General features: G+C 34.9%; 1 protein-coding gene across 1 annotated transcript; it reads right to left on the bottom strand.

Moving 5' to 3' along the window:
* Positions 1-817: 817 nt before the first annotated feature.
* Positions 818-8,524, bottom strand: LOC123551891 (transcription initiation factor TFIID subunit 13-like). The gene is made up of 4 exons (XM_053541446.1): positions 8,419-8,524; positions 6,035-6,104; positions 5,558-5,655; positions 818-2,576 (listed from the first exon to the last, which is right to left on the bottom strand). Exons 1-4 carry the CDS (start codon positions 8,440-8,442, stop codon positions 2,400-2,402), a joined length of 369 nt encoding a protein of 122 aa, XP_053397421.1. The 5' UTR covers positions 8,443-8,524; the 3' UTR covers positions 818-2,399.
* Positions 8,525-12,543: the final 4,019 nt, after the last annotated feature.

The following is a 12,543-nucleotide window of genomic DNA, read 5'->3' as shown; positions in this document are numbered from 1 at the left end:
CTGACCTAAACATAAAACTTAACCAGGCAACGCCGACGCAGACGCCGACACCGACAACCGCTCAAGTGATGACAATAACTCACCATTTTTTTTCAAAAAATCAGATGAGCTAAAAATGATAACCTGTATTTATTCCATAGATGGGACAGGCCAGTGGAACCATACAGAGATTCCAATATAGCTTCGCCCACAAAGTTTGGCGGGGACATACATATTGTAAGGCTAGACATTAAGCAGTGATCGTTCTTCACAGGTACAAATAGTTAGGGAGTTTCAAATAATTCTGGCTACATGAATAATTATTGTCCTCCACTGGTGCAAATTGTATGAGACTTTCAAATAATTCTGGCTACATGAATTGGCCCCCACAGATGTAAACTGTATGGGATTTCTAAATAATTCTGGCTACATGAATTGTCCTCCACAGATGTAAACTATATGAGACTTTCAAATAATTTTGGCTACAAGAATTGGTCCCCACAGCTGTAAACTGTATGGGATTTGTAAATAATTCTGGCTACTTGAATTGTCCTCCACAGATGTAAATTGTACAAGATTTTCCAAAAAATCTGACTACATGAATTGACCTCCACAGGTGCAAACTGAATGGAATTTTCAAACAAATCTGGCTACATGACTTGACCTCCACAGGTGCAAATTGTGTGGGACTTTCAAATAATTCTAGCTGCAAGAAACACTCAATTCTCAAAGGTGTAAACTCTATGGAACTTCCAGATAATTCTAGCTATATGAATACAATATGTAACTTACATTACAGCAACTAAATTCCATTTATATAGAAAAACATACAAAGTCATGAAGTTCAATATTTATTGAAAAAAGAATTATTTCCGAGTTCTAACAATAATAATAAATTCAGTCACACACTGATAAAATTCTTTTAAAAAAGACAAGTGGACATGAATGATGAAAATCAAAGGAATTTTCTGGATTAATTATCCAAGGAAAACTACTTGTCCTGGTTTTACAGTACACAATGTACAATTAATGAACATAGCAATTCTATCAGCTCAAACAAGATAAAATCTGCAAGGTACTAATTCTTATATGACATGATTGAAATACAAGAGCTGTCACAGGAGACAGCGTGCTCAACTATTTTGATGCTGGACAGTGAAACTGGACGCATCTGAGGAAGCTGGAGCAATCACTGGCGTGTTTAATGACTCCAATGTGGATAAAGATATTGGAAATAGCTTAAGTCTGTGTCAATGTATATAGTAATAACAAAGATAGTGAAGTGTATCAAAACATTACATAAGCATAAAAGGGACATAATTCATGGAAAGTTTTTGCAAAAGTAATGCACCATGTGTCATATCATGTGGCTTATAATGTGGAACAACCATTTTAAGTTTGAATCAAATCCTTTTAGTAATCACTGAGATAGACTGAAAGTGTATCAAATTGGAATTCTTAGTAAAAAGGGGGATAATTCATGAAAGTATCAGCTCAAGAGTTACGGCCCTTATGCCAGATGATGCGGGTGATGATGAGGAATAACTATTGTAAATTCAAACCAAATCCATTAAGTAATTACAGAGATAATGAGAAACGAGCACCGCAATGCAGAGCAATATACACCAGAAGGTATGACCTTTGACCCCTAAGTGTGACCTTGACCTTGTAGTGAGCCATCCAGAACATGCGCTCTGCACAATGTCTTGATGTGGAGAACATTTGTGTCAAGTTTCTTCGAAATCCTTCAAGGCATTCAAGAGTTACAGAGCGTACACGAAACTGCTGACGAATGGACAGACGGGCGGACAACAGGGGTATAACATAATATGTGTCTTCAGGTGTATAAAAAGAGAAAGTGCATCAAAACTTTAACCAAGGTGCGGACACAAAAGGATGCCGACGCCAGGTTGAGTAGGATAGCTCTCCAAGCTTCTCACTGCCATGCAGTGCTATGTGATCAATATAGTGAACATTAATGTCTTAAGCCATTCTGGAAGTTATCACTCCCTACTAGAGCAGATAACACTGAATCTCTAAAATGTGTCCTCCATAATGTTTTAAAATGTCTTTATCTCATAAAGCAATCAATAAGTAATTTCTCAACATACATAAAGCAACAGTCATATCTGTAATTTTAAGTTTATACATTTTTGTTTTCATTCCAGCTGTATCCAATTTTCAGATTCTATCGTTTTCCTACCCTTCTTGTGAATAACTCACATTTAGATTTCTAACAAAACAACTCTTTGAGCTATAAAAACACTTGAGTTCTTTCGTTATAACAAGAATAAGTAATACACTTCAGTAAGAATGTACATGTATGTATCATTCAAGTATCCAGGCAAAGTACATGTATGTATCATTCAAGTATCCAGGCAAAGTACATGTATGTATCATTCAAGTATCCAGGCAATGTATCATTTGGTTGTTGCATACTTTATTTCATCAAATGCTTTCCTAGCTTTTCTCAGTTCTTCACTCATTGTTAGAAGTTCTTTCACCCTGGAATATTTTTTGGGATCTTTCCTGATTAGGAAAATAATATCTTCTACAGAAATCCTACCTGGTCGTCCAACTTCAAGAGCTCTTTTGGTCTGAAATTGAAGATAATTTGTACAAGCTATATGTTGTATGTCTACAGGTGAATTCAGATGTTGAAAGAAATATAGTTAGTACACAGTGTGAAACTACAATTTATATGAATATTTCATTGGCTGAATGTGCAGATGGAGTGTAATGAGGCTTTGCTGAGTTACCGCATAACAGATACTCGTGAGCCTAATATTTCTATCCACACATTCGACAAGTGGTAAATTCTTTTTCTTGCATACTCTATCTTCAATTATTAGAACAAGAGGGTCATTGGCCCAAGAGCACTCACCTGTGTACAAGGCTTCAAGTGTGTGTGTATAAGTAGAGAGTTAGGTTTCTTCTAGATATGTCTGCCTATATTATATACATATACATGTCACACACACTTTTGAACCTAGGGCAATAATTTGAACAATTATGGTAGACATTACAAATCTGATATCACACGCCAAATATCAAGGCTCTAGCTATTATTGATTCAGAGAAGAAAAGTGATCACGCCTCTGGCAGTCATGTTTTTTGACGATTCCGAATAATTTGAACAATCTTGGTAGAGGGTCACACAAGAACCATTTGTGTAAAATTATTTTAAAATCGGGCTTGTAGTTTCAAACAAGATTTTTACAGTTTCCACTATTTACATATAGGGAAAAGTGACCACAGCCTCTGGCAGCCATGTTTTTTGACAAATCAAAATAATTTGAACAATCTTGGTAGAGGGTCACACAAGGACTATTTGTGTAAAATTATTCTAAAATCGGGCAAGCAATTTCACACAAGAAGATTTGTAAAGTTTCCACTATATACATATAGGGAAAAGTGACTACGCCCGCTGGCGGCCACACTTTCTACAAATATTTCATTCAAATTTTAAATCACTGTTATTAAACATTTATGAAGGTTCTGAAATAAATACAACAGTAAATGACAGAGTGTTACAAGCTTCTATCACAAATAAATGAACTAAATACAGTAGCTTAAACTAGAACTGTCACAGGAGTGACTCATACCCCCACCATACGATCTTGTCACAGAAGAATGGAAACCATAAGGAATCTTAAAAATACTTTGGAGTACTTCATCCTGGGCTTCCACATATAAGTAATACTAGTATAATACTAGTATAGTAATACAAGTAAATATATTAAATCTCTAATATTAGAGATACACTAAAAGTGAATACAAAAAAGGGTCTTACCGACCCATGTTACCACAGAAAAATGGTTTTACTTTCTACATAGGACTTATAATAAAAAAGTTAGAAAAATACCTAAAATACTGAAAATCTAAAAATAGGATTTCTAAAAATAGACTAATTCCTGGAATTTAAGGGGAAGAAACTCAGTACAAAAGTAAAAAAAAGGTTACTTCCCTTTGGCTCTAAGCCAATCAGAATGAGATATAGTGAAAATACATCAAAATTAACCTTAAATTCTAGGTAAAAGGGGAAACAATTCAAGAAAAATTAGTATCAGAGTTATGCACCTTGTGTCACATGATGTGGGTGATGAGGTGGAACATCTATTTTAAGTCTGGATCAAATCCATTCAGTAGTAACTGAGATATAGTGAAAATACATCAAAATTTACCTTAAATTCTAAGTAAAAAGGGGCATAATTCATGAAAAATTGGTGTCAGAGTTAGGCACCTTGTGTCACATGATGTGGGTGATGAGGTGGAACATCTATTTTAAGTTTGAATCAAATCCGATTTGTAATAATTGAGATGTAGTGAAAATACATCAAAATCAACCTTAAATTTAAAGTAAAAGGGGACATAATTCATAAAAAAATTAGGTCAGAGTTAAGCACCTTATGTCACATCATCTGGGTGATGAGGTGGAACAAATATTTTAAGTTTGAATCAAATCCATTTAGTAATAACTGACATTATAGTGAAAATACAACAAAATTAACCTTAAATTCTAAGTAAAAGGGGACATAATTCATGAAAACTTGGTGTCAGAGTTATGCACCTTGTGTCACATGATGTGGGCACATGATGTGGGTGATGAGATGGAACATCTATTTTAAGTTTGAATCAAATCCATTTAGTAATGACTGAGATATAGTGAAAATACAACAAAATTAACCTTAAATTCTAAGTAAAAGGGGACATAATTCATGAAAACTTGGTGTCAAGAGTTATGCACCTTGTGTCACATGATGTGGGTGATAAGGTGGAACATGTATTTTAAGTTTGAATCAAATCCATTTGGTAATAAATGAAATAATAGATTTCGGGACGCGACGGGACGGGACGGGTCGCGACGGGACGCGACAAAACTGCCTCCTATATACCCCCCTCAAACATGTTTGGTGGGGGTATAACAAGCAATATTGTATGACATTTTCACTTTTCTTTTATTCTGCTAAAACTATGTGCCTGTTTCGAGACATTTGCCTGTAATCGAAGAGATTCATACATTAAACGCTGCTTTTAAGATGTTATTTAGGTATTATGTAACATGTCATATGTTTTAATATTATATTTCATCTTTAGATAGTAACCTTGCTGTCTTAATAAATTAACTCATGGGCTACCATTAAATCATTTCTTGTTATCGTATACAGAGTTCTGACTTTATTGTACGTTATCCGGATAAATGATGTTATGCCATTACTTCCAGTTTGTCAATCAGAACCGCCTTAACCCCTATATAACTCATTAATAATAACTAGAGATGCTTTGGAGAAAAGCGCATGTCTCCCCAAACTGCCCCTATCAAAAAAGTCTAGTTTCTCTGGATGGTCTAGACGAATGGATCCAATCAGTATGTCATGGGCCATAATTCAAAAGTGCCTGGGCGGATTTGGCTAGTTATCGAACTTGACTGAGGTCTTATGGTCAAACATATTTTGTTCAAGTTTGGTGAAGATTGGATGAGAAATGTTCGACTTAAGAGTGTGACTGACACACAGACTGTAAATCAATATGTCTCCCACACCACTGTGTTGTCGGAGACATAATTAATACAACTTACCATTTCAGAGATGTATTCAATAACCAAATCTTCAATTAAATCTACAGATTCTGTGTATGGATTTTGATCGTCTCCAAAACCATACATCATACATCGCACTGAAATCAATTTATAAAACAAACAATATGATATTATGGTATATCATGAGACAACTTTATATAAATCTGGATCTAAAAATAAAAAAATAAATAAATACAGTAACAGCTATTTGTAAATTTAAGATCACAACGGAGAAATTTAAAACATGGTCTTTATTGGCCACAATTCTCTAATAGTGTACATTTAATTAAACTATTTATAGTTAAATGAGAAGAGAAAATAGTTGCTTAAAGCAGGCTGCAGTGTAATGAATTGTCTGTACCACAGGTTTCTTATGTAAACTGATATATTTTGTTATTAAACAAAATCGAACAGATCATAAAAGGTCATAATGATCTGCTTATCTTATAAAGTCTGTAAGACTTAGTGTTTTCTTACATTCCTTGGAGAAAATTTTCTTTGTCCTCTTCTCAGGTTGTACATCTTCTTCATTATCTTCTTCATCAAACTGGAACAAGATGGAAAATGCATTACCAGATACATGCCAGTATTTTTGAAGTTATAGTTTTGCCCGTTTGTACTGAATTATTTTCTACTCTGTAGAGTTTGATTAAACTCTGATTTTTCAAAACTTCAGAATATACAGTACTTAGGAAATTCAGCAAATAAAAAAGATAGGGTCGTGTGCTTGATTTTTTGCTATGGTACGATGGTGAAAACGCGATGGCACGATGATGAAATCGAAATGAAATGTCGCTCGCGTTTTCATCATTACGCCGCTATTAAAATTATATGTCATTTCAAATGGTTATTCATTTAGAAAAGATATCTGAATACAAAAATATGAAAATTGTAAGTGTTTCAAAACTTTTTGAATTTTAAAAATCCATAAATGAGCGAAAAAGTTATTAAGAATTAAAAATTCTGATCCCATACACAAACAATGTAAAAACATTTGTTTTGCCCACCACCAGATAAACAGATATTAATGCGTGACGTCACGACGATCTCTCCTATGTATGTACTTTGGCTAGAGAACCAATTCCAGACGAATAACTTCACTGTCAAGGATCATTCTACATGCGCGGAAATCTCAAGTTTCAGGCAAAATCAAGATGTAAAATCTAAAGTTATGAATTTTCTTCCTAAATCTTTTTAGGTTTTTATTAAGCATATATTTATAAGTTTGGATGACATTTTTCAAGAAAAAGTATTTATATATATGTTGGTTTTGAAACGAAAAACGTATACGGGTGATGATTTCGCAAGAGTTTATATGGGCAGAAATTTAAAGTGGCAGGCAAAATCTAGACATAAAATTTAAACTAATGAATATTTTTAAAAATCATTTAAAGTTTTTATTAAAGATATAAATTTACGTGTGTATGCCAATTTTCAAGAAAAAATATTTATATTTAAGGTGTTTTTGAAGCGAAAAACGTATACGCGTCTAGATTTCGCGCGATTCTACATGTGCGGAAATCTCAAGTGTCGGGCAAAATCAAGATATAAAATCTAAAGTGATGAATTTTCTTTCTAAATCTTTTTAGGTTTTTATTAAGAATATATTTATAAGTTTGCATGTTCATTTTCAAGAAAAAGTATTTATATATAAGGTGGTTTTGAAACGAAAAAAGTATACGGGTGATGATTTCGCCAGAGTTTATATACTGGTACTGATGATAAACCCGAACAGAAAATGAGGTTTTTTACCTGTAAGTTTTTAATTTCTACAAATTGTAATCAATGGTCGGTATCAAAATAAAGCTTAACATTTGCTGAAAACTTTACATAATTCAAATTTATATTTAGTAAGCAAACTAAAACAAAGTAAGGCCCTGAAAGGGGTTTGTAAAATTGGGACTATATGAACGTTGACTGATGATAAATTCGACCACTTTGTCATTTACAAAATTTTCTTCGTAGTATTATATTGAAACTCCCCAAAAAGCTGCAACAGTCATTCCTGATCGAGTATTGAGAAGTGACCCAATGTCAGGCCTTCATGTGTCGATAGTGAGCATGCGCAAAAAAAACACCCTCTTCCCCAATTTTGGATAAATATTTTTTTACACAAATAAATGTAAGTCATTTATTTATACAGAATATTTACCAGTTTTGTTGTTGTTTACACCAGTTGGTGTTGTAAGTGGAAACTATTAGACGGTGTGTTCCATTTTATAAATAACCGATTGCAATCGAATATTTCCAAGGTGGTCGACTTTATCATCTGTCCGGGTTTATCATCAGAACCAGTATGGGCAGAAATTTCAAGTGGCAGGCAAAATCTAGACATAAATTTTTTTTTTAAATACTTTTTCTTGAAAAATGACATGCAAACTTATAACTATATTCTTAATAAAAACCTAAAAAGATTTAGATTTAGAATCGGGCGAAATCTAGACCCGTATACGTTTTTCGCTTCAAAAACACCTTAAATATAAATATTTTTTCTTGAAAATTGACATACACAAGTAAATTTATATCTTTAATAAAAGCTTAAAACGATTTTTAAAAATATTCATTAGTTTAAATTTTATGTCTAGATTTCGCTAATTTGATTAGATTTCGCGAAATCTACTAGATTTCGCTAATCAGTCATTCCCATAAAGCAGCATACACTGATACTGTACACCCAAAACACTGCTTTAGTGTTTATGAAATTGTTAATCTGTTATTTGGAATAAAACAACCCCTTTATTTGAATATGAGAAAACATAGTGTAAGGTTAACCTAGTCTAAGTTTAAAGTGTACATTCAATGCGTATGTACGCTCAAAGAGCTATAAAAATATTTTATACTTCTTTGGTACGCTGAATTACCTGATCTTTTTCACTTTCTGCCATCTTTGTTTACATTTGATCCTATTGGTATCTGGCCAGCAGTTGCTGTATGGACATAAACAGAGAACCAGCAGCTGTAACTCATGCTGCTTCCGCTTTGATCTCGGTTATTCAGCCGCATAATCTGCTGCTTTATTTCATGAGCGTTCAGTGAGAGTGAAGAAAAATTGCAAGGTGACTTCTCAAAGCTTACGCAATTCACTATTTTATTCGCCATTTAACTAATATAAAATGGGTCAGTCGTCATCATCAAAACCTGAGAACATAGGAGAGCCCGCTGCTTCAGGAGAAGGGGAAAAGAAGAAGCTGAAACCGTGTTGTGCGTGTCCAGAAACCAGGAGAGCCAGAGATGAATGGTAACAAACACTCATGACTGTCAAACAATTTTAACATACTGATTCAAAGTTGGTTTGCACAGTCCATTCCTAAATAAGATTAATATCTATTGATCATTTGATTAAATTAAGAGTGTGCTGGACTACTTGAAGAATACATAAAGGGCAAGCGCTAGAGGGCCGGGCTGTTCACAGACACTTGGGGGTCAGCACCCCTCCCCCTCCCATGCCGCCCCTGACAACCTTCAGTCAATACATTTTTGTTTTTTAAAACAAACTGAGCACATGTCTTGATTATCCAATGACTTCTGTTACCATTTCAACATGTTTGAAAAATTCCCATACTCTATCAATGCTCAAAAAAACTAAAGACAACTTACTTCGCGATGTAAACACGATTTTCTTGTCCAAGGAATAGGAGAATAAATCCCAGCTTGATGTTGCGCAGTCAAATTTACTACGCAGAGCTGGGACACAGACGATATCGTTAGCGGTTAAAATAAAAATACTTGCTTAGAATGTCAACAGCCGCGATGGTCGAGATAGTACAGACGCTGGATTTGAAAGAACTTTTTTGGGCAGGGCCACGGGTTCGCTCCGCGCTTCGGGCATTCTTTTTTTCTTTTTCTAATATAATATTTTCATTTTCTTTTTAAACAATATATTCTCAAGATATAAAAAAAAATACTTAAAAAAGGAAAAAAAAAGATCGCCCATAGCGCGGAGCGAACCCGCGGCCCTGCCCAAAAAATAAGCTCACAGAATCAGCGTCTGTACTCTCTCGGCCACTGCGGCAGTTGACGCCAAGGGCGAGTATTTTTATTTTAACCACTAACGATATTGTCTGTGTTCCGGCTCTGTGTAGTAAATTTGACATCAAGCTGGGATCTATTCTCCTATTCCTTGGACAAGCTAGTTTGTGTTGAAAACGCTCGGAGTAAGTTGTCTTTAGTTTTTCTGAGCATTGATAGCATATGGGAGATTTTTAAACATATTGAAACGGTAACAGAAGTTGTTGTATGATCGAGACATGTACTCAGTTTGATTTAAAAAGCGAAAATATATTGGTTGAATGTTGGCACGGGCGGATTGGGAGGGGGGACAGGTTCTGACCCCCAAGTGTCTGTGGGGCTGTTGCCAGGGTTCCCGCTGTCGTGGCCAATGGTGTCAAATGTGACAAAATGTAAATTCTAGCTCTAAAAATCTACAATTGGCGAATTTCATTTGCGCCAACAAGATACCGCCGTCGATCTGGTCTTCCGATCTTTCTCAAGGACGTAGTATCGGATCATCAGACATTTCGAAATTCAATTGACCATATAGGAAAGTTCTTACTTTCTCATAATGGAAATACTATTCTGCGACCTCAGCAACAATTTTTTTGCAAAAATAATCTGTTTACCTTGAAAAATGCGAATAATTCCACACCTTCGGTATCGAGCCACAGAAGCGGCAGTGTAGAGTAAAAGATTAAATTTCAAAAATAAGGTAAACTTTGAGGATATTTTTGCTACATCTTAATTACAACAATGTTTAATGATAATCTGCAATACTTTTTTATTCATTTTCTTTGTTTAAAACTTGAAAAAAGGATAATCTAAACACTACCGCCATGTAGCATAATGGCCGATACCCCCCTCACCGTAAAACCGGGAACGGGCGTTTATTGGTGGTTAATACCAAACACGGGGTTTATCCTATAATGTTGATATCGAGAATATACGAAGACAATACACCAACGTGTCGAAATCGATTTACACCTTGGGGCATAATTTAAAACTTAGCCGAGTCACGGGAGTGTTCCTCCATGTAAGAACGATTTTCAGTCAACTTGATTTGCCAAATTTAGCCCCGCCTACTTCTAGGAAAGCAAATGAAACGAAAGCTGCGCTTCTTCTAAGGTACCACCATTATCTTGATGCTAAAAACGCGTGATATATTTACAGGTTATTTTTAGTGACAGGCCGATTCGCCCATGTAATTGAAGTAATCGAGACCGAAAAATGCTGGAAAAGATGTCATGTCGAAGCGCGATCAGATAGATATATTATGCTATCATAAAACTATCGATATTAGATAAATTTTGCGTGAGCGTAAAATATCAATATTAAAGAAATCTATGCCCACATAAATTTCAGTCGCGGTCATAAAATTTTGGTTGAAGAATTTTTTAGATACAAATGAACTAAAGAAGTTCTTTTGGTTCTTTTACGTGCCCAATGTTTGGCATTGGTACGCTGGGTATATATTGAAAAGCTGAACCCAAGAGCTTCAAAACAAAAGCTAATGTACCTTTAGGTGGTATTTTCGCTACACATTAATATGGATGAATGACAGAAAAATTTAGATGTATATATAATGAAACTTTAGGCATTTTCAAAACAGCTTTTCAAAAGTCATAAAATAAAATAAAACAACTTTGTTTTGGATAAATGACCTGTATAAATTTGAAATTTGAAATAAAAAGTTAAAAAAAAAAATAAAGAGCTAAATATCAATGTTTTAAAAACATCTAAGTATTGAAAATGACCACTAAAGGGAGATAATTCAAAAATGGCAAACTACATAAAGGGATAATTTTATAGAGTGAGCAATTACTTTTGTTTAGAAAATGTTCTTGAAAATGGTTGAGAAGATTAAAAACTATTTTGATTCAATGTGATATTGGGATAGACAAGTTCAAGATCATATTGCATGGTTAATGTATCAAATGATAAACAAAAAAAAAATGGTATGTCGCCCATCAGCTAGTGGCCATCACAGACTATTAGCTCCAACTTCAGAGCCAGTGGCGCAAACTTTTTCTGATTGGTGAATTTGTTGGCGCAAAGTGAAATTGACCCAGAGGAAACCCTGCTGTTGCCCTGTCATCAGTATGTGTCTTCATTCATTAAATGTTATGAAGTTCACAGAGGACTAAAATTTCTCTCATCCACATGTATTGATGAGTAGAAGCAGCCTGAGGAAATATTTTATCAGGTCGTCCTGCAGGACGAGTGATTTTTTTCGGAAGAAATCGGGAATGTTACGAATGCCTTACCAATTAATCAGACCATCCTGCAATATAATCGTAATGTCATATTTATTGATAAACATACCTGTCAAGACACACGCATTGTGCGTGTGTGAACTGTCACACGGATTTCGGCCCTAGATCACACTCACACGTCTACTACTCCAAATCACATGCATGTTAAAAAATAAAACAATTGTTTTTTTTGGTAGAAAATCATTGAATTGAACTTGCCCAGAGACGTTGACATGGTGTTACCATGCCGTTTCATACCGTGTATTACAGCTTTTACATTTACCGGTGCAACATGTAATTTCTACAGCATAAATAAACGTCACAAAATGTAAACATGGAGGGAGACAATTCAAAACAAGGTCTATTTTGTGTTAAAAAAACAAAATTTTCTATGTGAGGGCGTCTCCGACTTCTAGAGGGCTTTGCCCCCTGGACCCCTTGGGAGGGGCAACCGACCCTTCGAACCCCGATCACACGCTTGGCCTTTGTAGAGCCTAGACAGCTATGGGTGAAATGCGATATGAAACAGAAAGGGAGTTGGTACTTGCTGGTACCCTTGTGTTGCTATGGCACATATGACATAAAATAGACTTCACAGTCCGCTTCTTGGCAAAAATAAGATATTTAGTTCAGTCAGAATAATCCGAGTTCCCATTCACGTACATAGATAGATTTTATAACTAAGTGTTTTTTGTACCTGCAATGCACATACGCTGACTTCTGCATGAACTCTTTTAATTT

This window comes from Mercenaria mercenaria, chromosome 4 (genome assembly GCF_021730395.1).
Source record: "Mercenaria mercenaria strain notata chromosome 4, MADL_Memer_1, whole genome shotgun sequence".
Lineage (NCBI taxonomy): Eukaryota > Metazoa > Mollusca > Bivalvia > Venerida > Veneridae > Mercenaria > Mercenaria mercenaria.
This window is presented reverse-complemented; position numbering and strand designations above follow the sequence as displayed.